Here is a 26,041-nt window from a genome sequence, read left to right as displayed (position 1 = left end):
AAGGAACACTCCCAAACTCATTCTATGAGGCCACCATCACCCTGATACCAAAACCAGACAAAGACACTACAAAAAAAGAAAATTACAGACCAATATCACTGATGAATATAGATGCAAAAATCCTCAACAAAATACTACCAAACAGAATCCAACAACACATTAAAAGGATCACACACCATGATCAAGTGGGAATTATCCCAGGGGTGCAAGGATTCTTCAATATACTCAAATCAATCAATGTGATACACCATATTAACAAACTGAAGAATAAACACCATATGATCATCTCAATAGATGCAGAAAAAGCTTTTGACAAAATTCAACACCCATTTATGATAAAAACTCTGCAGATAGTGGGCATAGAGGGAAACTACCTCAACATAATGAAGGCCATATATCACAAACCCACAGCAAACATCATTCTCAATGGTGAAAAACTGAAAGCATTTCCTCTAATATCAGGAACAAGACAAGGATGGCCACTCTTGCCATTGTTGTTCAACATAGTTTTGGAAGTCCTAGCCACGGCAATCAGAGAAGAAAAAGGAATAAAAGGAATACAAATTGGACACAAAGAAGTAAAACTGTCACTGTTTGCAGACGACATGATACTGTACATACAGAATCCTAAAGATGCCAACAGAAAACTACTAGAGCTAATCAATGAATCTGGTAAAGTTGTATGATACAAAATTAATGCACAGAAATCTCTTGCATTCCTATACACTAACAATGAAAGATCAGAAAGAGAAATTAAGGAAACAATCCCATTCACCATTGCAACAAAAAGAATAAAATACCTAGGAATAAACCTACTTAAGGAGGTAAAAGACCTGTACTCAGAAAACTATAAGACACTGATGAAAGAAATCAAGGATGACACAAATAGATGGAGAGATATACCATGTTCTTGGATTGGAAGAATCAACATTGTGAAAATGACTATACTACCCAAAGCAATCTACAGATTCAATGCAATCCCTATCAAATTACCAATGGCATTTTTTACAGAACTAGAACAAAAAATCTTAAAATTTATATGGAGACAAAAAAGACCCCAAATAGCCAAAGCAATCTTGAGGGGAAAAAAAAAAAGGATCTGGAGGAATCAGACTCCCTGACTTCAGACTATACTACAAAGCTACAGTAATAAAGACAATATGCTACTGGCACAAAAACAGAAATATAGATCAATGGAACAGGATACAAAGCCCAGAGATAAAAGCACACACCTATGGTCAACTAATCTATGACAAAGGAGGCAAGGATATACAATGGAGAAAAGACAGTCTCTTCAATAAGTGGTGCTGCAAAAACTGGACAGCTACATGTAAAAAAATGATATTAGAACACTCCCTAAACCATACACAAAAATAAACTCAAAATGGATTAAAGACCTAAATGTAAGACCAGACACTATAAAACTCTTAGGGGAAAACACAGGAAGAACACTCTTTGACATGAATCACAGCAAGATCTTTTTTTTTTTTAATTGTTTTCTTTGTTTCTATTTCATTTATTTCTGCTCTGATCTTTATGATTTCTTTCCCTCTACTAACTTTGGGTTTTGTTTTTCTCCTTTCTCTAGTTCCTTTAGATGTAAGGTTAGATTGAGATTTTTCTTGTTTTTTTTTTTTTAAATTATTTATTTTTGGTTGCATTGGGTCTGTTGCCGTGCGCAGGCTTTCTCTAGTCGCAGCGAGCGAGGGCTACTCTTCGTTGCAGTGCACGGGCTTCTCATTGCAGTAGCTGCTCTTGTTGTGGAGCACGGGCTCTAGGTGAGCAGGCTTCAGTAGTTGTGGCACACAGGCTCAGTAGTTGTGGCTCGCGGACTCTAGAGCACAAGCTCAGTAGTTGTGGTGCACGGGCTTAGCTGCTCCACGGCATGTGGGATCTTCCTGGACCAGGGCTTCAACCTGTGTCCCCTGCACTGGCAGACAGGTTCTTAACCACTGCACGACCAGGGAAGCCTTTTTCTTGTTTCTTCAGGTAGGCTTGTATTGTTATAAACTTCCCTCTTAGAACTGCTTTTGCTGCATCCCATAGGTTTTGAATCGTCGTGTTTTCATTGTAATTTGTCTCTAGGTATTTTTGATTTCCTCTTTGATCTCTTCAGTGATCTCTTGGTTATTTAGTAACATATTATTTAGCCTCCATGTGTTTGTGTTTTTTATGCGTTTTTCCCTGTAATTGTTTTCTAATCTCATAGCGTTTTGTTCAGAAAAGATGTTTGATATGATTTCAATTTTCTTAAATTTACCGAGGCTTGATTTGTGACCCAAGATGTGATCTATCTTGGCGAATGTTCCGTATGCACTTGAGAAGAAAGTGTAATCTGCTGTTTTGGGATGGAATACCCTATAAATATCAATTAAATCTATCTGGTCTATTGTGTCATTTAAAGCTTGTGTTTCCTTATTAATTTTCTGTCTGGATGAATCTGCCCATTGGTGTCAGTGAGGTGTTAAAGTCCCCCAGTATTATTGTGTTACTGTCAATTTCCTCTTTTATAGCTGTTAGCATTTGCCTTCTGTATTGAGGTGCTCCTATTTTGGGTGCATATATATTTATAATTGTTACATCTTCTTCTTGGATTGATCCCTTGATCGTTATGTAGTGTCCTTCGTTGTCTCTTGTAACATTCTTTATTTTAAAGTCTATTTTATCTGATATGAGTATTGCTACTCCAGCTTTCTTTTGATTTCCATTTGCATGGAATATCTTTTTCCATCCCCTCACTTTCTCTGTATGTGTCCCTAGGTCGGAAGTGGGTCTCTTGTAGACAGCATATATATGGATCTTGTTTTTGTATCCATTCAGTGAATCTGTGTCTTTTGGTTGGAGCATTTAATCCATTCACATTTAAGGTAATTATCGATATGTTTGTTCCTGTTACCTTCTTCTTAATTGTTTTGGGTTTGTTTTTGTAGGTCCCTTTCTTCTCTTGTGTTTTGTAGGTCCCCTTCTTCTCTTCACTTAGAGAAGTTCCTTTAGCATTTGTTGTAGAGCTGGTTTGGTGGTGCTGAATTCTCTTAGCTTTTGCTTGTCTATAAAGCTTTTGATTTCTCTGTCAAATCTGAATGAGATCCTTGCCGGGTAGAGTATTCTTGGTTGTGGGTTTTTCCCTCTCATCACTTCAAATATATCGACGCCATCCCACAGTGACTTTTCTCCAGGAGGAAATCGGCTTTGGCAGTACTTTCATGCCCAGTGTGGAAACCAAAACATAGGGATTGGACTTAAGCTGCTGCCTCTTCTGTTTTTTTCAGGGCATATTTCTTCCTACTTCTTGAGAGCCGTGTTCAGTGAGCGTGCACAGCTCTATACCCAGCTCCTAGTTCCTGAGTCTGTCCCTTAGCAGGAACTCAATCATGTTGGCTGGCTGGACAGACGGACAGATGGACGTTGGTGGAAGGTCTTGTCTACACAAAGCTGGCAGAAACACACAGGTCTGCCCACTAGGGACCACATTCTTTCTACAAACCACACTGTACTCTCAGTCGTAAGGGCAGAAAATGGGTACACGGGGGACTGGGAAGAGGGCAGAATGGCCGACTAGTTTTTGAGCATCTACTAGGCATTGGGTATCTAATAGAGTTTATCTTTTTCATTTAGCCCATGAACTTTTACAACAAAGACAAAAATGAGAAAAACTGGGGGTGGGCACCCAGCCAGCCTGTGGGCACACAGGCAGGTAGCAGAAGAGCTGGGCTCCTAAACCAGTTCTGTCTGACTCCAGGCCCCAGCTCACCTCCTGCCTACCAGGAAATGTTGCTGGTGTGACACTAGTCAACACAGAAGCCTGTATTTTCACTCCTTTGAGTTCGGTCTCACATTTGATAGGACACCACCAGGATAAAAACCAGAGACCCGCAGCCCAAGTCAGGACAAGAATAATTTAAAGAGTTGACGGAATGCTGCTCCCGAGGGTGGGATCCATACCTTTCCCACACTCACAAAAAACCAAAGACCCAGACTGTGAATGTAAAGGATTAAAAATCACGGCTAACTGGTTTTGACTTGCCTTATGCCCCAGCATTTGTTCTGTAGTTTTATCCTCCTCAACAAAATACAGTCAGGGGCAAAATACACAATACACAGACAGTTTCCGCTCTTCAGAGCCTATGAGCCTAATCACAATGGTTCACTTCACCCCAAAAAAAGATGTTTTACCAAAATGGGGTGAATAAAGGATGGAGAGGCAGACTGGGATACTCAATTTTTGTTTTCGATTTGATTTTTGCCCTTTCTGCAAACTCAAGGGTGATATCTAAACACTGTTGCAATAGCAGTGGTCACGAGCACTTCCAGAGCAAATGTCACAGTTAAAAACATGCCTGTGCAGCCTGAGGGCTTCGGGTGACAGGAAGAAGCCATACTCTGTGTCATGCATCACTTGTCATTCCAGCTTGTGCACTTGGCAGAGCCAAAATAAACCCAGAAACCACTAGGCTGCATCTGGGGTAAGATGCCCACACTTGACCCACAACACAACACAACACGTGTTATGTTGGCTCTGAGATCCACAGAACTACTGTCCCCATCACCATCCATGTGGGGCACCCCTGCAAAGCCCCAAGTCACAACTGAACCCAGGCACAATCAGAATCCAGGCACAAAGCTGCCCTCCCAGTGCTGCCTGGTCATGAACATGCCCAGACCATCAAAGGAAGACCTGGGGCTTTCACAAAAGGCAGGGAGCTCTGTGTCAGCACCATGATGAGGGCTTAGTCCACTGGAACAAGGACAGACCACTGGTCCCCATCTGAATCCTCTTCCAGGGTCCCAGGCACCTCATCCTCCAGACCCAGGTATTGGCCAGGAGGATCCTGCTCACCTTGGTAGGAGGCAACCACATCAGCAAGCAGGTTCTCACCCGCCCAACCTCATTCCTCCTCGGCCCATTCCTGCCCCAGGCATACCTGCTGATCAGAGAAAGATGGGCCCACTCTCAGCCCCATGGCTGGGTCCCCATTGTCTCATTCCTTCCCCCTGGGCACAGTCACCCGATCAGGGTGGCATGTCTCTTGGATTTCAGGGCTCCCAACAGCTGGCTTTCTGGTGTCAAGGGTCAAAAATGTCCCCTTACTGGGTCAGCAGCTTTCCCTGCAGCAAAGCTCCTGGGCTTGAAGGCTTGCTTCAAACTTGGTCTCATTATGACCTAATCGGGGGGTCACCATGCTCCTCAAGGAGCTCACGCCCATGTGGTTCATTTTAACAGTGAACATTGTTCATTTTGAAGTGAACCCCTCCCCCTTCCTCCTTTCCACCCCAACATCCCTCAGACACGTCATCACTCTACACAGTGGTTAAGGCCTAGGGCTCCAAGGTCAGAAAGGTCTGTGTTCACATACCAGCTCTGCCAGTTAGGAGATGTCTGGCATTGGCAAGTTAATTCCCCTCTTTGTGCCTGTTTCCTAATCCACAAAGGAAGGTACTGCCTAGTTCATACCCTCTAGCTCAGGGGGTTGCTCTGACGCCTAGTGAGCCCATTTGAATGGACTACTCTGCAGAATGCTTTACACCAGGAGGGCTCGCTCCTCTTCTGCAAGCCTGGCTCTCCCACCCCGCACGCTTTCCCACAGCAATGGCGACAGGCAGGGGAGGAGAGGCCACTGGGACAAACACGACGTGCTTGGTTGACCGATGGCAGCCCCACAGACACCTCCCCTGGCTCTCCTCCACATCCTTCTCTGCTCCTTCTCTCTGCCCTTTTTCATCTCTCAGCCCCCTGGCCTCTGCCCTCTCACATCCACGCTGTCCCGACCCTCCCCCGCTGTCCTTGGACGTCCACATTGCATCGGCTCCCCGCCCCCTTTCAGATGATGTGACCTCTCCCCCACCAGCCTGCATAGCGTGTTCAGGGGCACCTTCCTCAGCGCTGCTTTGACCACGCGGTCCTGCTCAAGGACCCTCAAGGAGCCAGCCCTCTCCCAGGGAGGACCACATCCACACCCCTCAGCCTGCTGTTCTTAGCTTTCTTCACCTCCCGTCCCATCTCCATCTGCTTCCCTGGATGTCCCCGGACTGGATGATTCACAAGTCCAACCTTTCATTGTCTGGTGTCAGCCTTTATCCCAGCAGATTCATTGCTTGCAAAGGTCTCCCTCCTTGAGTCTTTTAGAGCCCATCTCACCCTCAGTTCCTTCACTGAGTTTTCCTTGGTCATGCTAGTGAGGCTTGATCTCCTTGCCCTAACTCCTCTAATCCTTTGGTTTTCAACCTTATTTGTGACACTAGTCTGGTGCCTGGTAAACACAACAGGAGTTTACTCGATAAATGAGTACCGAATGAACGGGCTGCAGTTAACTGGCATGTCAGGAAAACATCACTTCCCTTCCAGATTAGCCATGAGCCCAGACCTGGGGAAAGATGTGGTTGGAAATTTGAATCTAGACAAGACTCTCAGAGAAAGTATGCTATTTAAAAAAACATCGTTGGGGGTTGTTTTAAAATCAGCACCACATGAAAGATAAATTTGGGTTCAATCTAGATTTCCACACACCAGGTTTGCTCAAAGCTGATCAACCCCTATGAGCAACCTTAAGCACACAGCAGGATGCCACCCTCACAAGGGTGTTTTTACGTGATGGGTGACCACATACAGGTGTGTATCTATACATGTCTATATACACTAGCAATGATCTTAATGATCTAAAGATTAATCAGATGCTAAGTGTCACAGAGTACAACAGTTGAGGAAAACTTAGCTACATAGACAAATGTATGAAAATGTTACTACATAAAGGGTCATTTAAGTCCATGCAGAATTTATGGGCACTAAAATGTGCTACAATTATAGTATGTCTAATTTCCATCCCATACAAAACGCGGCCACCCTCTCCTGGGGCTGCGTGTCTGGACACTGGTACCTCAGGCGTGGCCATCGGGGCCACCAGCAGGGAGGCCACCACTACAACCTGTCTCCCAGGACCACGTCCACGTGGGAATTATACACAGTGCTCGCAAGTGACTTCAACACTCATGGCCCATCCCTACACCCTGCTGTGCGCATTTAAACACCACGAAGTGGTGTTGCTAGGCAAGTCTGCACACTCGCTACATAGTTCTGCTCCTATTAATACCTCTCTCTCCTCTTGGCCAGTGCCAAGTAAACTTAGACGTGTGTTTACACCTCAGTGAAAACACTACACCTCGGTGATTGAAGAATAACTAATTTGGGTAAAATGATGCACAAAGGTTCCAGGATCCCCAATGTGGGTCTCCGTTAGAGTGAAGGCACATGGCAGGAAAGCCAACTTTGGATGTGGAGGAGGCTCAGAGGGCGGTCCTGGGTCTGAGTCTTGGATGCCCCAGAAAGAAGCAAGGAGAGCAAGGTGGCTGCTGGGCACTGAAACACTGAACTTGAACAACAGTTTAATCATGAGGACAAGCTCCCAGCCACCCGGGACCACCAGGCAGCGTCTAGGAACACATCACAGTCAGCAATCACGTGCACGCAAAGCCTGCTCACATGACTGTATTTTTGAAATTCCCAAATCCAACCCCTTGGCTTCTTCTAAAAAGGCCAACTCAGGATTAAGGAGGCAGCAGACCTTCAGGAACAAAAACAGTCCCACTGACTTGGGGGCAAATCGCCCATGAAAGAGGTTTATGGATTTAAAAGGCTAGGCTTAGGTCCCTAAGAACTTGGGAAGCAGGGTCACAGCTGGTTGACTCTAGACTTTCTTAGAGTCCCTCCCCAATCACAGGGTTTGTCTTCAAATCTGTGATTGTGCTGGTGGCTTATATAACCTCAGCACTCTTGGATTTCCTCAGTCCTTTGGGGGAAAGAGGTTAGGGAAAGGCAAGAAGAGCACTAGTGCAATCAGGACAGCCTGTAATCACTGCTTCCCAGGGAAGGTAGGAATAGTGATCACGGCTGATCCATTGTGCTCGCCACGCCACAGTTACTGGCCTAGGCACTGTTAAGCGCTATACATATACACACACTCTTTTAATCCCTATTTTAAAATGGAGAAAACTGGCCTTTAAGTAGCTTGCCCAGGGTCATAGAACAGCAAGTGTTCTATGCTGGGCTTCAAGTTCAGGCCACGGGTACTACTAGAGTTTGAACCATTAACCATTTGGCTGAATGCTCAGGTCTTGGCTGTTATTCAAACTAGAAGGAAGGAAACTAATACATAATGAGCACCTACTGTGTGCTAGGCAGTTGCTAAATGATTTTTCACATTATTTCATTTAATCCCTTCCAACAACCCCCTAAAGTTGTCAGGATTATCTCTGGTTTGGTTTTTACAGATGAGAAAACTGTAACTTGCCCAAGTTCACCCAGCTTCTAATGGCAGAACTGAGATTCAAGCCCATGGCAATCGGACTCCAAACCCCTTGAAGAAACAGGTGAATTTCTCGGAAGTAACTGCCTCAGAGACCTGACAATATCTCCAGTCTTACACACTCGATTCTGTCATTCAAGTGCCCCCCGTTTGTCTAGCTATTGGAGGAAGTGACCATGAGAGGTGTCTCCGGCTATAGTCTGTTTTGTTGACCACTTAGTTGCACCCTATGGGGTTTCTTGTTCTTATGCAATGCTGACTTTCGGTTGTTTTCCATGTAGGGTGTTTGTTGTCTCCCCAGCTAGATTTTAGCACCGTGAGGACAGGGACATTGACTAACATTTCCTTGTGTGACCCCCCCTCCCCCCGCACGCAGTACAATGCTAAGAACAGAGATGCGGATCAGGAAATATCTTCTGAATAAAGAGAAGACTTTTAGAACTGTGCAGCTCAAAAGTAACTCAAGTATTTCCAGTTTCTTCTACAGCAAAGAAGTTGGGCACAGTAGCAATCTGCTGCTTTTAGTCATCAACTCAACAAGAGGCTCCTGGTGCACACATGCCTCCTTTTAAGGGTAGGTGTTCTCCTGGAATTGTCCTTGTGGCAACATCTGCAAAGGCTCAGTCCTGGTCTAGGTGAGACCATATGCCAAGGTTCCTCTGCTCCCCTTTCCCTGAGCGCCCACCTCACTGCCGGCTTCTCCACCCAAAGGTCCCTCACACGACAGAGCTGACAGTCAATGACCATAGGCTCCTGGAACTTCCCCAGTGACTCAGCCGGGGAAGAGGAAAGATGAGGGGCATCTTTCCAATCACCAGGCCAGCAAAGAGGCAGATGCAGACCATACTTTCTCCAACTTTTGGAGAAAGTGAAAAGCTCCAAGCAGATGCTTTGGCACTTCCACCAACTCCCAACCAGATGCCAGCCCGCAGCAGCCAACAGATGAACCCAAATGTCTTGTGTGGTGTTGCTGCGCTCAACCTTACCACTCCCTGCCTGGTGACAGATGGTGAAACAGCCCAAAGCAGAAGAACTGTTTCTTTTGTCTGATATGTCACGAGCTGTCATTCCTAAAAGTAATTCATGTGACAAAACATGTTTCTAATCCTCCCAAGTTTTCTTCTGAGTCTGGTTGGGCTTTCTTGGTGACAGCTCTCCCCTTCCAACTTTCAGAGGTGAAACTGAGACCAGGGGGTTTACTCACAGGCAGGCACTGGAAGAGTGATTTCTTAAAGGGCTGCCACAAGCCAGACCCACTTCAGGGTGCCCATCCAGAAACAGGCTGGGCTCTAAGTAGATTTTTCCAAAGAGCCAACTTCATAAGGCAACTACCCTTGCCTCATTATCCCAGAGAGATCTGCAAAGAAAAAGAAATCTAAACCTTGCACCAGGAAAGCTATTAATCACCCATATCTACCACCACCCCAAGAAAGCAACGCCATCAGCTCTCGCCCTGGGATTCAGGGAGTTAATCAGGACCTACATACATGAGGTCATCTCCCCTCCTACTTGGCCTGACATTTCCACCACTAGTCTCTCCATAAGTAATGCCTTACAGTCTAATCCCTCTTCTCTTAAGTGTGAACTCGGGAACTTTTCTATTCACTACTGCATCCTCAGAGCTCAGAATGTGGGTTGGCACAGAGTGGATATTCAATAAATATTTGTTCAAACGATAAATAAAGGCTGTGGTGCACTGTCTCAAAGAAACCATAGCTCCCAAGAATTGACATAAAGGTCAGAGTGCTTGGCCCTATAAATGGAGAGTATAGCCCTTAATCTGAGGTTGTACCTCATGAGATAGACAGCCAAGGGGATGAGACCCTTCATTCACTGACTCTCATTTGTCACATTACCTGCTGTCAACTGGGGAGACACCTGGAGGCTGGCCAGAGTGGATGCAATCCAGGACAAGCAGAATTCAAAGAGAAACAAAGACTGGATGGCCAGGGGCCTGTGTGGTTTACTCACAAGCGACAGAGATCTGGCCCACAGTGGGGGCACCCTCGTAAAGGACTTGGATTTTTGTGGAGTACCATGAGAATACAGGGCCAGCATTCTTGGGCAAATAATGGGATCCCCTCTTCCCTAAGGAGAGACAGAAGAATTCCGGAGAGAGAAAAGTCAATTATCACAGTCACAAGGGCTGTCTAAGCCCCACCAGTCCCCACTTGTTACCATGGGTCGGTGCCACTTGCTAAATGTAAGGGGCCTGGGAGAAAATGTGGTAACATCAGGACACCAGGCCCTTAGGAGAAGACTTCTTACTCGTGGGACCCATCTCCTGACGGTAGGGACTAAGTCAGTTCTGTGCTCTGCCACCACTGCCATTTCCTACACTGAAGAGAGGAGCCATCCAAGGCACACAGAGATTGAAAAGCTGCTTTGTGCCAATCTCTGGCAAAAGGCCCTTCTTGGCATCAAAAGGAATTAGAATGGTCCACAGGACCTTAGGAGCTGCATCATGGCTGAAGTCAAAAGGACCAAATCAGCAGGGATGCTCCAGAAACCAGGAGCTCTGGGAGAGGCTCCTACAGCCAGAACGACCGGAACTTTTTCTGAAATGAATAGCTGACTCTAAAGCCAAGAATGGTGAGCCCTGTAAACCGAGGGTATGGCCCCCTAATCCAAGGTGGCTCTTTACCAGATGGACAGGACCTGATTTATGTACAGGAAGCCCTTTTACTCTCTGAGTGTCACGAGGCAAGCCCAGAGTCCTTTTTTCTTTTTTTTTAAGGGCACGTAAAAGCCCACATTTGCACAAAATTTCAGTTTTCAAGGCACCTGCACATCCAGCATATAAACTGAGCCTCAAAACCATCCAGTGAGGTGAAGAGCCAGATGCCCATAGCACAGGAGAGGCACAGAGCCTGGGAGGGGACCGTCCTTTTCTCCATTTTGTAACTGAGTTGGCTCAACTTGCTGAAGTCACAGAGGTGATCAGCAGTGAGGTAACATCGGGACTTCTGATGGTCCCATTCGCAGCCCTGCTCTCTTCCCACAGAGCCTTGCTGAGCCACGACAAGGCACCAAGCAGCCACGTAGCCCAGGAAGACATGGTCTGAGACCCAAGATGAACCAGGGTCTGATGGGGTCCTTTGCAATGGGGTTTGTTATGTAACTGAGAAATGCATCTGGGTCATCATACAATGGCTAACAGTTACTCTGTACCTCTTATCAAAGTTCTTTCTGGCCAGTGAGTCAGAGGCAGTGCGATGAGTGGAGAGAACACCAGTGTCTCTGGGAGTCTCTCAACAAACTTACAGTGGTGAGCTGGGCCCTGCGGACACAACTTCCTACCCCCCACAGTAGCCTTGAGAGAACCAAACATTCCCAAGGAGGGCTCTCCTTACTCCACAAATAAAGCAAAACATTGTCAACATGCCTGTCCCAAGGCCGGAGGCCGAGAATGTCTCTTGGTGGCCCAGTCTTCCCAGGCCTTACCCTCCCAAGTCAGCCAGCCCCAAAGAGGGAGGAGCTCTACCACCTGCAGCTCTTCCTGAGGACCTGCTTCCAAGGCCGTAGAGTTGAGGAAGCAGGTGGACGGGATTTTCTCAGGAGGCCCACTTACACATAAAAGGTGAAAAAGATTAGTAAGAGGGTTGGGTCAAGCTGCACTCTTCCCCCACCCACCACCCCCATCCTCCCGAGGCCACAGCTGACATGTTATTCGATGGCAATCACAGAACATGCTCTGAAATCTTCCTTCAGCAATGAGAAGACCATTCCCCAAAGTGTAAAACCAGAACACCAGTCGTCCATCTTTCCATTCACATGTTCTCAGTCCCCACCACGTGCCAGGCATGTGGCTTCTTCCGGCCTGTGTTCTATGAGCAAGGGCTTTAGGGGGGTGACCTATTTCTAGAAGGGTGGTGATGTCAGCCCCAACCTAACTCATCAGCAGAGACTGGACAGGCAAGTCTGCTTAAGTTCCTGACCTATGGTGTCAGGGAGGAGGATCTGTCAGCAAATATTCCTGGGACAGCAGCTGCGATGAAAGAAAGGCCCAGAATCCAGAGATACCAGAAGGAATGCTGCAGAACCTGAGTTTGGCAGGGAGGGAGACGACGGATGTGCATTCAGTGAATGTCTGCAGAGACTCATCTGGTTCAGGAGCTTTCACAACTCCTTTGACTTGAGTGGCCACCCTGTGAGGCTGGCTTCCTTATTACAGATAGGTAAGCTGATGCCCAAAGAGACCAGGTGTCTAGCCAGAGGCCCCAAATACAGGGGTCAGCAGAGCCGGGTCAGGGTCCCATGGCTCCCACACCAGGAGTTCTCCAACTTCAGGGCGCATCACAATCCCTGAGCTCCATCCCGGAGAGGCTAATTCTTTGGATCTGCCCCAGTGCCCAGGAATCTGCATTTCTAACAAACACCCGAGGTGGTGCTGGTGGTTCATGGAGCACACTTAGAAACAATTGACCTCCACTGCCCCAAGGACAGAAATCAAGAGCTAATTCTCAGCTGCTGGCTTCCCTCGGCGTCCCCGGCAGGGACAGATGGTGGGACCGGTGTGTGTTCCTGCCTAGCTCCTCGGTAGAGATGCAACCGGCCTCTGAGTTCATTGAGTGGCTCCACAAACACGTCCAGCCCCAAACAGGAAGCTCAGGACAAAGGTCTGAGGAGGCGAGGATTGCTCAAAGGGCAGCCACCACCCCAAACAAACAGCCCATTGCGACGGACCCTGCTTTAACGCCATGACTCATGGAGGCTCACTTCCTATATTTCTGAGTTGATGGGCACAGCAAATGGCCCTGAGCGCAGAGAGCTGCTTCCAGAGCCAGCATGGGAGACCCAGCCATGCCAACACCGCAACGTGGAGCAGAAATCAGGAATTTCCAGGGGAGAGGAAAAGGAAAAAAAACAAAAAGGAAGAAAAATAACCTCCAACCGTGCTCCAGCTTCCGTGCCCCCTCCCTTCTGGAGCCGGCAGGGTTGTCTAGTCAAAAGGGATCTCCTGGAACTGAAAAGGGCTTGTGTTCACCTCCTCTCTAGAGAAAGAATCGGATGGGAGCCAAAGCAAACACCACTCCCCTCGTGGTTGCGAGGCACACTGTCTAATGCCGAGAAGTTGGTAAGCGAGTGAAAGCCAGCCCTACCTCCCATCCCCTCCTGCAAACACACATGGTGTTGGTGCTCTCTGCCCTTACGCTGGGGCAAGACCTCATCTTGAACTGTGTGGGGCTCAGAGGCCAAGCTACAGTTTTTGCAAAGCCTAAAAAAGGAGAGATGCCTGGAATAAGGTGGGGAGGCAGAAGAGCCAGGATGGGCTGCCAGAACCTGCAGGATACCTCCGACCTCTGAATGACTCAGCAAAGACAAAGGCCTCCGTCCTGAAGAACAGAGAGAAAGGAGATGCTCCCTTGGGTTAAGTTTGGGATGGTGCTAGATAGAAGTCAGGAGACAGAGAAGAAAAAAGAGGAAACACCCGCTTTCACCTTAGCCCTATAGTTCTTCGTCATCCCTGATGGGGATCAAACCAATTCCTATGGCGCTGTTTGATGTTGGGGGTTGGGGGAGGTGAAGGCAAGGGAAGGACATCCTGTTAAAAGCGTTCTTGGATAAAGATCAAGAATCAGGCAGTGGAAAACAGCTGGGTCCACCTGATAAGCCTGGGCATCCCACTTCCTTCAGTAGAGTCTTAGGTTTGTAAGACTAAGGTCTGATGTGTGGGGATGAGAACTGGCCCAGTACCTATGTCATCCCTAAGACCCCAAAATCTTCACCACAGACAACCGGTCTCATCAACCACATACTGGGAAGATAACACCATCTCCTGGCACCAGCACAGCTCTTAGTTTGAGTAGCTCTCAAGACGAACAAGTCCCCATCAAGATACTGCCTGGAAACTTCCAGAAAGGCCCACCTTGCCCTATTCACCCAACTCCTGGTCACTTCGCTTGTTGAGAATCGGCTCATAACCATCAACTCCTCAGGGAAGCGGTCCCGCTGGCTCCCCACTACACTCACTCTGGGGTGTGTCCTCCCACACGCTGTGACCCCTGAATGTCCTGTGCACATGTACCCTTAAGCCTGCCACACGGTGGTATTGGGAGCATTTAAGTGTTGGCCTCTCCTTCTAGATCAGTGGCCAATTACCTTTATTGATGATATAGTAGTGACAGCACCTGTTCTTCATTTAGCAGACAAACTCTGCTGGCTAAGTGCCCTCCACTTACTGTCTCATTTACTCCTCTCCTCCACTATTGCAGGAGCCAATATTATCTCCATCTTACAAAAGAAGAAGCCAAAAGTTAGAAAAGTTAAGGGTCTTGTCCAAGGGTACACAGCAGAGCTAAAGATGTGTTCTCAACCACCCTGGGTCCAGCAGAGTTCAAGGCACCCCGTAAGGACTGAATAGCTTTTTCCACTGAAGGAGTAAGATTGAGTCACGTCAGGAAGACAATCCAGGCATGAGAGTCCCTTCCTGCAACCATCTGAGCTCTCAGCTAACTGAGTGGTCACCTTAATTCCTTTCAGGAAAGGAATACCTGTTTATTAATTTGTCCATCCATTTTTAAGCGCCTGTTATGCCCAGAGCCTTGACATATGGGAGAGATGTATTAGTCAAGGTTCCAGTCCTTTGACAAGTTTCCCATTTAGTAGGAAGAGGAGGTGGAGGAAGAGGGGAAGAGGACAGGAGAAAAGTTACGGAAGAGGGGGAAACACAAACCGTAGAAAAAAAAAGGCTAGTATCCACAGAAACTCAGCAAGCACACAGAAGGGCAAGGACCGCTTTCCTCCAGCACAGAGACTGACGAGATGACGGCAGGGGTGAGCAGTTACCCAGGTACCCAGCCAGAGGGAACACCTCCCAAGCAGTGTATCTTTTCGTTTTTGGTGCCAGTGGTAAAATATATATATATATAGCATAACATTTACTATTTTAATCATTTTTAGCTGTACAGTTCAGTGGCATTAAGTACATTCACATCATTGTGCAACCATCACCCCCATCCATCTCCAGAACTTTTTTCATCTTCCCAAACTGAAACTCTGTACCCATTAAACACTAACTCCTCGTTCCCCCCTCCCCAGCCCCCCAACCACCATTATACCTTCTGTCTCTATGAATTTGATTACTCGAGATTATCTGTGGTATAATAAAAATATATTTGGTCTTCACTTCTGGTTCCTGGCACAGAGCTCTAAACCCTGGGCATTTCCTGAGTGATAGGACTGTCCTTTGTTATACATAAGGATCCTGTTTCCAAGGACTGTCCTTTGTTATTCATAAGGATCCTGTTTCCATCACACCTGAGTTTAGGCTAGGAGGTGACTTAGAGTGGGACCCCTCCAGAGCCTCAGGATGGAGGTGGTTTCCAGAAGACCAAGTGATTAAAGTTTGGGAACTTTCAGCCCCACCCTCCCCCCACCCCTGAGAAGCAAAAGGGAACTGGAAATTGAGCTCTAGAAAAACTCTTGAACAAGGAAATTCGGTGAGCTTACAGGCTGGTGAACACATCACATCAAAGTGCTAGGAGGGTGGCCCACAGAGGCTCTGGCATCTCCTCCATTTGGCTGTTCCTGACTTGTAGCCTTTATAATAAACCAGGAAAAACAGTTAGTGCTTACCTGAGTTCCCTGAGCCATTCTAGCAAATTACAGAACCTGAGTAGGGCTCGTGGGAACCCCCAACTTATAGCTAGTCAGTCAGAAGTCTGGGCGGCCCCCAGGGCTTGCAAATGGAGACCGTCTTAGGGGACTGAGCTCTTAACTTGTGGGGTCTGCACTAACTCATTAGTGTCAAGAGTTGAACTGAATTGAATCGTAGGACAGCCAGTTGGTGTTAGAGAATTGAAGAATTGATTGGTGTCAGAAAAAAAGACAGCTCAATACCTCACATAGGTAGAATTACAGAGTATCTGTTTTTTGTGACTACCTTCTGTCACTCAGCATAATGCCTTCAAGGTTCAGCCATGTGTAGCACGTGTCAGAATTTCCTTTCAAGAATGCATAATATTCTATCATATGTATATTTCATATTTTAACAATCATCCATAGATGAACACTTGGGATCCTTCCACCTTTCAGCTATTGTGAAGACTGATGCTATAAACATGGGTGTACAAATATCTGTTCAAGTTCCTGCTTTCAGTTCTCTTGGGTAACTACCCAGAAGTAGAAAGGCTAAATCATATAGTAATTCTATTTTTAATTTTTTGAGGAAATGCCATACTGTCTTCCATGTGACTGCACCATTTTACGTTCCCATCGGCAATGCACAAGGGTTCCAATTTCTCCACATTCTTGCCGACATTTCTTACATTTTTCTTTTTCTTTTTTTCTTTTTTCTCATTGATAACTGTCTTAAGAGGTATGAAGTGGCATCTCATTGTAGTTTTGATTTGCATTTCCCTAATGTTGAGCTTCTTTTCATGTGCCTATTGACCGTCTATGTATCTTTTTTGGGGGAGAAATGTCTATTCAAGTCTTTGGCTCATGTTTCAATTGGGTTGTGTTTTTGTTGTTGTTCAGCTGCAGGAATTCTTTATATAGTCTGGCGCTTAACCCCATATCAGATATATGATTTGCAAATATTTTCTCCCATTCCATGGACTGCCTTTTCACTCTATTGATAGTGTCCTCTGATGCACAAAAGCTTTTAATTTAGATGTAGTCCAATTATTTGCTGTTGTTGTTGCTGACGCTTTTAGTATCACATCCAAGAAATCACTGCCATCACTGCCAAATCCATTATCATGAAGCTTTTTCCTTATGTTTTCTTCCAAGAGTTTTGTAGTTTTTCCCAATACCATCTGTTGAAGAGACTGATGATAATTATGTGTCCATGTAGGTTCATCAATTGTAACCAATGCACCACTCTGGTGGGGGTGTTGAAAATGGGGGAGACTACACCAGGAGGGGGTGAAGGGAGTATGTAAGAAATCTCTGTACCTTCCTCTTAATTTTGCTGTGAACCTAAAACTGCTCTAAAAAATAAAGTGTATTTTTTTAAAAAGGCTGTCCTTTTCCTCTTGAATGGTCTTGTCACCCTCGTTAAAAACCATCTGACCATATATATGTGAGGGTTTATTTCTGGACTCTCTATTCCTTTGGTCTCTCTGTTTGTCTTTATGCTGAAACCACACTGTCATGATTACTGTAGCTTTGTTATTAGTTTTGATATCAAGAAGTGTCAGACCTCCAACTTTGTGATTCTTTCCCAAAATTGTTTTGGCTATTCAGCATCCCTTAAACTTCCACATGAATTTTAGGATGCATTTTTCTTCATCTGTGAAAAACATCATCAGGATTTTGATAGTGATTGCACTGAATTTATAGACTGCTTTGTGTAGTATTGACATCTTAACAATATTAGGTCTTCCAATCCATGAACACAGATGTTTTACCATTTATTTGTGACTTCTTTAATTTCTTTCAGTAACATTTTATAGTTTTCAGCATACAGGTCTTTCACCTCCTTGGTTAAACTGATTCCTAAGTATTTTTTTGGATGCTACTGTAAATGGAATTGTTTCCTTAATTTCCTTTGTGGATTTTTCATTGTTAGTGTATAAAAACACAGTTGGTTTAAAACGTTGCAAATTTGGTCTGCTTTGCGTTCTCAGGTTTGCAGAAAGGAACTGGGTACTGGGAGGCACAGCAGTTGGATGGGGTCAGGGCAAGGGTGAGCAAAATGGCCATGAAACTTTCTACCATTCTGAATGTGGTTTTTTCTTGGTTGGGCGTTTACTTGGTTGCTGTAGATCTTTGACTGATTTCCGAAACTCCCATAGGGAAGATATTTTAGCCAGTTTCTAGTTTATTTAATGTTTCTGTGGGGGAACAAGGGTCTGGAGCTTCCTGGTCCACCATCTACTGATGTCACTCTCCGAGGCTTTAGGCTTAACCTCCAAGCAGTGTATCTTCAAGGAGAGAATCAAGAAGCCAGACTGGTCAGAGCAGAGACAAGGCTGGGAGGGAACAAGAGACAGGCTGGATGGGAAGGACGAGGGAGGAGGGGTCCTGCATGCTAAACTGAACACTCAGACTCGATTCCACGGAATTGTCAGGCCCTGAAGAATGCCTGCCAAGGCAACACGGCCAAGACAGAAGTCAGGCCAAGCCAACCAGAGCCCCTTCTCATGTAGTGCACTGAGTTGAAGGTCAAAGAAACAGAAGGATTAGGAGCTTCTGCTATGGTTCCACCTCACAGGCCTTCAGGGCTGCCCTTACCCAGACCCCCAGGGCCCTGAGTCTATTTTCAGAACCTTAAGTGAATCAGAATTACGAGCCCCGTCCCAAGCCCATCCTCTCCCCTCAATCTGGTGAGTGGCTGAGCTCCCAGCTGCATCCACCTGGGAACTGGACCCATCACACAGCAGCACAAAAGACACCAGCCCTGACAAGAACCTGGCTCCAAGCAGGAGGGCACCTTCCCTCAGCACGCTGCTCCTCTCTCCTAGAGATTCCAAGTCTGATCATGAGCCTCACCTGGGAAGCCAGGTAAAAACACAGGAGCCTGGGCCCCTCCCATGGAGAGGCTGATTAGGAAGTCCAGGTGAAGGCCCAGGCATCTGTGTTTTGTCCTGGCCCCAGAGGTGAGGCAAATGGTCACCATTTGGGGGAGCACTGGTCTAGCTTCCTTCCCAGAGTCGCCAGACTCTGAGCTCATCCACCTGCCCGCATCTTTGGTGAGGGCTTTGCGATGAAGGACAAACCAGAACTGGAATTCGGTTCCACTTTACCTTCCCCAGAAGTTGCAAACTAGAAGTTTTATCTGACCCACAATTTTAAAACATGGAAAATAATAATAATAAAATAAAATTTTGAGTTTTATCAGCATTTTAAAAAACAGGGGCTTTCCTGGTGGCGCAGTGGTTGAGAATCTGCCTGCCAATGCAGGGGTCACGGGTTCGAGCCCTGGTCTGGGAAGATCCCACATGCCGCGGAGCAACTAGGCCCGTGAGCCACAACTACCAAGCCTGCGCGTCTGGAGCTTGTGCTCCGCAACAAGAGAGGCCGCAATAGTTGACAGGCCCGCGCACCGCGATGAAGAGTGGCCCCCGCTCGCTGCAACTGGAGAAAGCCCTCGCACAGAAACGAAGACCCAACACAGCTAAAAATAAATAAATAAAATAAATAATTTTTTTAAAAAAATTCAATGTTGTAAAAAAAATAAAAATAAAAAAAAATTAAAAACAGATTTCATAAGCCAGACACGAAGACAAATATTGCATGATTTTGGTTATATGCGGTACCTAGAATAGGCAAATTAATAGAGATAGAAAGTAGAATAGAGGTTACAGAGAAGGAGTTGCTGTTTAATGGGCACAGAGTTGTTGGGGGTGATAAAAGTGTTTGGGGTATAGATACTGGTAATTCTTACACAACATTGTGAAACTATTTAGTGCCATTGAATTGTACACTTATGAATGGTTAAAATTATAAATATGTCTATTTTACCACAGTTAAAAAAACAGATTTCACATAAAAATCTGGATTTCTGGTTTCTCTTTAAACAAAAAACAAATGAGACGATCTGACAACGCTGGTCATGCTGTGTATGTGAACAGCTGGCAGAGGCTGAAGCAGCTGCCACCTCCAGCTGGGACACGTGCTCTTACGATGCTGTGACCCCTCCACAATCCAATGTCACTTTTCCTTTGTCACACTTTCTACGACCTGGCTGCCCCTATGAGCATTTGAGGGTTGGTCCTGGCTCTACCCCTTCTCATTTCAGTCTCCACTAGCCTTGCTCTGCTCTCCCAGCCCCTGCCTGGTCCTCTCTTCCAGTCAGAAGGGGAGGCCAGCAAGTGGTCAGCCACATGGGCAGGTGCTTCATGTGCCTTGACAATGACAACAAATGAAAGCACAGAAGAGCTTGCCTTCACCTCCCCAGGTGTCACTCAGAGCTTGAAAGTTTCTCTGACATTGCAACAGCCAGATTGATAAGCCTGGACTTTAACACACCCAAGTGCCCAGGAGTCTGGAACAAGATGAGGCTGACCATTCACCTCATGACCTGGACTCTTGAGTCAGCCTCTGGACCACCCAGCCTTGCTGGGTGACAGAGGATCAGCCAGTCCAGCAAACACAACCTCCTCAAGACTGGACTCACTTTCCTAGAGTCCATCTTTGTCTGCTAGAACCTGATTTCCAAATGCTTGAAATATGATGGGGTTCAGGACACAATACCCCCAAATTTGGTACCTTGGCATAGTGAATATTTTAAGCTGAAGCAATTTGAGAAAATTGAAAAGCAGAAGGTCACTCTGACCTCCTCCCCCTCCTTCCCCGAAACAAGCCTTAAAACCCTCCTGTGGGAGGTGCCCTCCTGGTACACAGAGGAAGGGAGCATCCTTGTCTCTCAAGACCCTTGTCTCTGAAGATAAAGGGGCACTGCCTCCAAGAATCCTGACAAACAGGCCTTGCTCAGTGGCCCCCCGGTTCTACAGACCTCAGACTCCTTAACCTGTCACGTTCCTCCACCACTGTCTGCTCTCCAGCAAATCTGGCATAGAAGTGCACAAGTCTAACTCTTCCTTCATTTCCTTACAAAGTCTCCCGTGTCACCTAATACTTATATGAAATAATTATGGATGATTTTCTCTTATTAATCTGACTTTGTCAATTTAATTTTTAGCTGGGGACTCCAAGACAGTCAAGGAAAACCTTTTCCTCCCCTACAATTAGCATCATTGTTCCAGACATGGTGGGAAATGTTGCTAGTCTGTAAGCGTAAAATACATGCCAACTTCCAAAGACTCACCATAGGAAAAGAATGTGAACGAGCTTGTTAGTAATTTTATTATATTGATTACCTGTTGAAGTACTATTCTGGATATATTGAGTAAAACCGAATATAGTCCTAAAACTAATTTCACTTGTTCTTTTTACTTTGGTAAAAAATTTACATTTTACCTGTTTTTCATGTGGCTACTAGAAAATTTAGTCATATATGTGGTTTGCATTGGTGGCTTTCATTATATTTCTATCGGACAGATAGACCGTGGCTGCTGCAGAACTGATTCTGTAAGGTTACTGTATTTTTTTTTTTTCTTTTTTTTGGCCGTGCTGCGCAGCTTGCGGGATCTTAGTTCCCCAGCCAGGGACTGAACCCAGGCCACGGCAGTGAAAGCTCAGAGTCCTAACCACTGGAGCACCAGGGAATTCCCAGGTGACTGTATTTTCTTTTCCTCGAAAAGCAAACTGATTCTCTCTAGACGTTTTCTGGGTGGCGCTGTGCTATGACCTGCCCAAGGGTCCCGGAGGAACTCCCTTCTGGTCTCAGGGCTGGAGGCTCTTCATCGGGGCTGGGGCTGCCTTGAAGATCTCTTCCCGCTCCCACATCTCCCTCGCCCTTTGCCACCAAGCCGTCACCAGACTCTCACACGAGGCTCTCTTCCCAGCCTTGCTCAATAACCATGTGTCCACATCACTCAAAACCCCAGATGGTTTTCCCTGGAAACAATGGAACCAGTGTTGTTAACACTGCCGGGCCGCTTCCACCTGTGTGATGGTCACAGGGAAGTGCCCCAGCTGCAGTCCAAGACTCCCTGCCCTCTCTCACGCCAGCTCAGGATCCACTGGTTTCTTCTCCCCAGAGCCTGGAGCCCCACCTTCCTGAGGCTGAGAGAGGGAGAACCAGCCCCTCAGCAACCAGCACGTGAGGAGGCACTGCTAATGCCTGGAACTTCAAAACAGAAGGCAGGTGCTAGCTCTCAAATTCTAGAGAAACTGCTGGATACTTTATCACCACCGACAACCCACAACCCTTGAGACACAGGGCCAAAACTTGAAGCTCAGAATCCTGCCTTTTTTTTTTTTTTAAAATATACGCTTTGTCCACCTGAAGACTCAATAACGGCCCACTGACAGGGGCTCTGGGGCTGGAGCTGGCTTCAAACATCCTTTCTACCACTCAGCACCAGTAGGACCCTGGATAAGGTTGCTCCATTTATCTGGGTCTCAAGTTCCTCGCCTATAACAACAGGGACAACCCCACCCACCTCAAAGGTTAAAAAAATTAAATAATGCATGAAAAAGTGCCTTGCACATAATAGGTGTTTGATAGATATTAGCTTCCTTCCCCTTCAATCTTCCCATAGCAATGACACGGAGAAGATACTTAAAAACCTCGCGGAGAACTGAAAACAAATCCTCTATACTCTCATCTGGTTGCTTCTTGTGCGTGTGCTTTTTAAAATCTGAATGTTGGTGCCTGATACAATTTAAGAGGGTGGTAGGAGAACTCTGCGAAGCAGGGATTCTCTTTGCAGCCCTAGCACAGCGTCTGGCAAGGCAGGTGCTGGGCAAATGCTTGTTGAGTGAAGGAATGAGTGTTGGATTTAGGCCAGCAGGGACTGGTGCCTCGTGGAGCCTATCAGAGAAGCACTAGAAGAGAGGGGTCAGAATTACCATGAAACAGGGGTTTGGCTGATCAGTGTGAAGTCTGCGGCCACAAAGAGTTATTCTCCGGGAAAGATGCTTCCAATCTGTTTAGACAGCTTTGTGGAGCCTTTTTTTTTTTTTTTCACTGCAAAGCTCAAGGTGTTCTGTTAATATTTCTCCTCCATTCGGCCACGCTTTCCTCAGAGAGAAAGGTTAAACCATATGCCAAGAACCAAACACAGTCACCTCTACGTGAGGAAGCATAAACAATTCAGCTTTTCATATTTCTTTTTTTTTTTTAACTTAGCACAGTGGGTTAAGCCTAAAAGAACACACTAAATTGATGGCTCTGTGATACAAATATATGCTGTCAGGGTGTTTTTAAATGTAAAATTCTTAGCATTTTCTGACCTTGGTGGGGAGTGGGCATGGGCAATGAGTAACTATTCTTACTAAATTTTAAAGATATATTTGGTTTTAAGTTCCTTTACAGCTGTGTGCAGAGGGGTGTGAAAACCAATTCGTTTTTGCTCCATGGTGAACCAAAAAAGTGTTGGGTTCTCTGATCTCACCAGGCCACCTGAGAGCCCGGTTAGCTCTTCTGCCCTCCCCAAACAATGGGTTTGGGATTGCAGTAACCCTGTCTGAATCCTGTTGGGGCTGCGAATAGGGAGATTTAACCCTCTGGAAGCTTGAAAAGTCCTGCGCATCGCTCCCCAGCTTTACCCTCCTATAAAGAAAACATCCAATAATGTCAAACCTGCCAGCAAAGCTGCAATGGAGATGTTCAAATTCACAGTCACATCACCTTCGAGAAGAGGGGGTTGGTAAATGTCACCCTTAATACCTATTTTTTAATTGCCTTGAACAAAAAGATCCAACCTGTTTCATCCTCAGACTTCAAATCCATTCAATCTTCTGAACATTCAAACCCACAGGTTAAAGAAAACTGGGTAAAGGATTTTATGTTGCTTGTTTGTGCTGAAGAAGGCCTGTCTGTTGCTTTCACTGATTGCTTACACTATTACCCAAGTGGTAGGCCTTACTGGCCTGAAAAAATTCAGCTCAAGTTACCTTTTTGGTGGTAAAGATGAACAGAATGGAAATTTACCTTTAGAGAAGTTTGGAAATTTCTGACCCAAATAAGAACTTCCTAAACGAAAGCTTAAGTACTCTAAATGTAATGAACAGGTAAGAGAAAACAAGCCTACAAGAACTAAGGGTTACTGGTCATTTGTTAAATGCATAGCCACAAATGCATGTGCTTGGGAAGAAGTGAGACGCCAGGCAGTGGTCCAGATAAAGAAGGGCCCCGTAAATAGTTGCTTCAGCCTTTCAGAGACAGCAATCAGACTCACGACATGCCCACCTTTCTGGGTCATATCCACACTGAGATGCAAAGAATTTGAGATTCTCCTTCCCAAAAGAAGGAAAGACAAAGGATTAAGATATGAGCTTTCCAGGTCTTTCCAAGGTTTCTAGGCCATGAAAATTCAGAGCAAGAATTCGACGCCATCCTGCTGCCCTTGGCTCTAAACCCCAGGGAAGGAGGTTGGCACAAAGCATTGTTCCCACTGTCCTGGCTTCAGCTGTGTATAAAGAAGGTGAGAGCAGCGCCAACGCCACCAGGGCCCCGCTCTGCCTTTCCATGTGGTGCAGGAGATACTGTGCTCTAGGAAAGCTGGTTGGACAGGAAAAAAGCACCTGCCAACTTCTGATGACACAGAATAGTCTGACCCCTAGGGACTGCTCCCCGGGAAAGAATAGCTTTCCTGTCCAAGCTGGTGAACTAAGTTCAGGAATGAGATCATAAAAACACCATGTGTTCCAGAAGCACCCTTTCTGCTGGTGGAGGAGAAACTGTGAATGACAGCAAAGGACCCTCCTTTTGTTTCCCCACTTCTCTTACACAGTCACCCAGTCACAATCACTCACTCACACTATCAGTCACACCCAGCCACAGTCACCCAGAGTCACAAACACACTGAAGTCAGAAAACTACAGTCTCCACACAGGGAGGCGTGCGGTACAATCAACACACTCAGTCCCACAGTGAACACCACCCACTCGCTACCCACCTGATTGCCAAAGACAGCTACGGAGCAGGCTGTTGACACCTCATTAGCCCCGAACCAGACAGAAGCAATGCGGGAGGGCATGCCCAGGATGAAGACCTGGGCCACGGAGCAGATGACCTGGCCCAGCAGGGTGACTGGGAAGAGATGCGGCTTCAGGCTGCCCAGCTTCACCCAGGCCCCCAGGCAGTTGAGAGCGGAGCCGGTGAGGGCGATGGTGCGCAGGCCGAACTTCTCCAGGAGCCAGGCCACCGGCAGGAGCAGAGGAATGTAAGTCAGCATGTAGCACATGGACAGCCAGTCGATGGCAAAGGCACTGACCCCATAGAAGTTCATGAAGATGTTATTGATGGAGCTGTACTGGATCCACTGGAAGGCGTTGCACATGGAGTAGCAGCTAAACACCAGGACCACGGCCCATCGGCGCTTGCTCACCTTGATCACGCCAAGGTCCTCCGGGCCCAAGCTACTGGGGTGGGCCAAGCCACTGGGCTGAGCCAACGTACTGGGGTGGGCCGAACTACTGCGGTGCGCGGAGACACTGGGGTGGATGGAGACGCTTGGACGGGCTGAGACGCTGGGATGGGCCGAGAGGCTGGGGTTCTCCCCGAGGGCGGAAGTCTGCGAAGGGGTGCCATCGCGCTCTTGCTGGTTAGGCTCTTCATTCACCATGACCACAGCCTCTCCTGCAGCCCTAGACAGGTGCTGAGGACTCTAGTCGACTTAGGGGGCAGTGGCGTCGTCTGGTCACCTAAAGCTGACGTAGCACTTACCCGGCCCGCCCGGAAGGAATAAATGGAGTCCCCAGCCTGCGTAAAAGCCGTGAGTGGGGCTCTTTTGCTCACCCCCAAGCTTCTGCTCTCACTTTTCCTTGGCGTCCTCTGTCCCTGATTGCTGTCCCCCAGCTGCAGACGCCTCAGCCTGGTCCTGGCCCCCGGTGCCTTGAGTCCTCCCGAAGCGCCTGTCGATGTTCACCGCTCTGTCCTGGAAAGAGTTCTCTCCGGGCGCAGCCACTCCGCCGGACTCTGGTCGCTCCCGGGCGGACTGGCGGCCTCGCCCCCTCCGGCGCACGTGACCGCCCCGCCCCCGCCCCCGCCCCGCGCCGCTTCCCCACCCGCCCGCCCCCGCCCCCTGCCCCTCCCGCCTACGCCAGCCGCTGACCCGGCTATACAGTGGTTTCGCCACCGCCTGCGGGTGCATTCCTCCCCCACGCCCCGGGCACCATGGAAACCGCCGGGTTAACCCGCACCCGGGCACTGCCCCTCAAATTCATTTGTCCCCTCCCGGCGGACTCCGCAAGAAAAGACCCTCTGTCCTTCCGAGGTGATC

At 47.1% G+C, this 26,041-nt stretch overlaps 1 protein-coding gene across 2 annotated transcripts in view; it reads right to left on the bottom strand.

Annotated features, from left to right (window-relative positions):
- FLVCR2 (FLVCR choline and putative heme transporter 2) overlaps positions 1-25,734 on the bottom strand; it is a 64,528-nt gene extending 38,794 nt beyond the window's left edge. For both annotated transcript variants that reach the window (XM_061181082.1, XM_061181083.1), the window contains exon 1: positions 24,716-25,734. In XM_061181082.1, coding sequence (XP_061037065.1) covers positions 24,716-25,384 — 669 coding nt within the window. In that variant the 5' untranslated portion in view covers positions 25,385-25,734. The remainder of the gene's footprint in view (positions 1-24,715) is intronic.
- Positions 25,735-26,041: the final 307 nt, after the last annotated feature.

Source organism: Eubalaena glacialis, chromosome 2 (assembly GCF_028564815.1).
Source record: "Eubalaena glacialis isolate mEubGla1 chromosome 2, mEubGla1.1.hap2.+ XY, whole genome shotgun sequence".
In the NCBI taxonomy this organism is placed as follows: Eukaryota; Metazoa; Chordata; class Mammalia; order Artiodactyla; family Balaenidae; genus Eubalaena; species Eubalaena glacialis.
This window is presented reverse-complemented; position numbering and strand designations above follow the sequence as displayed.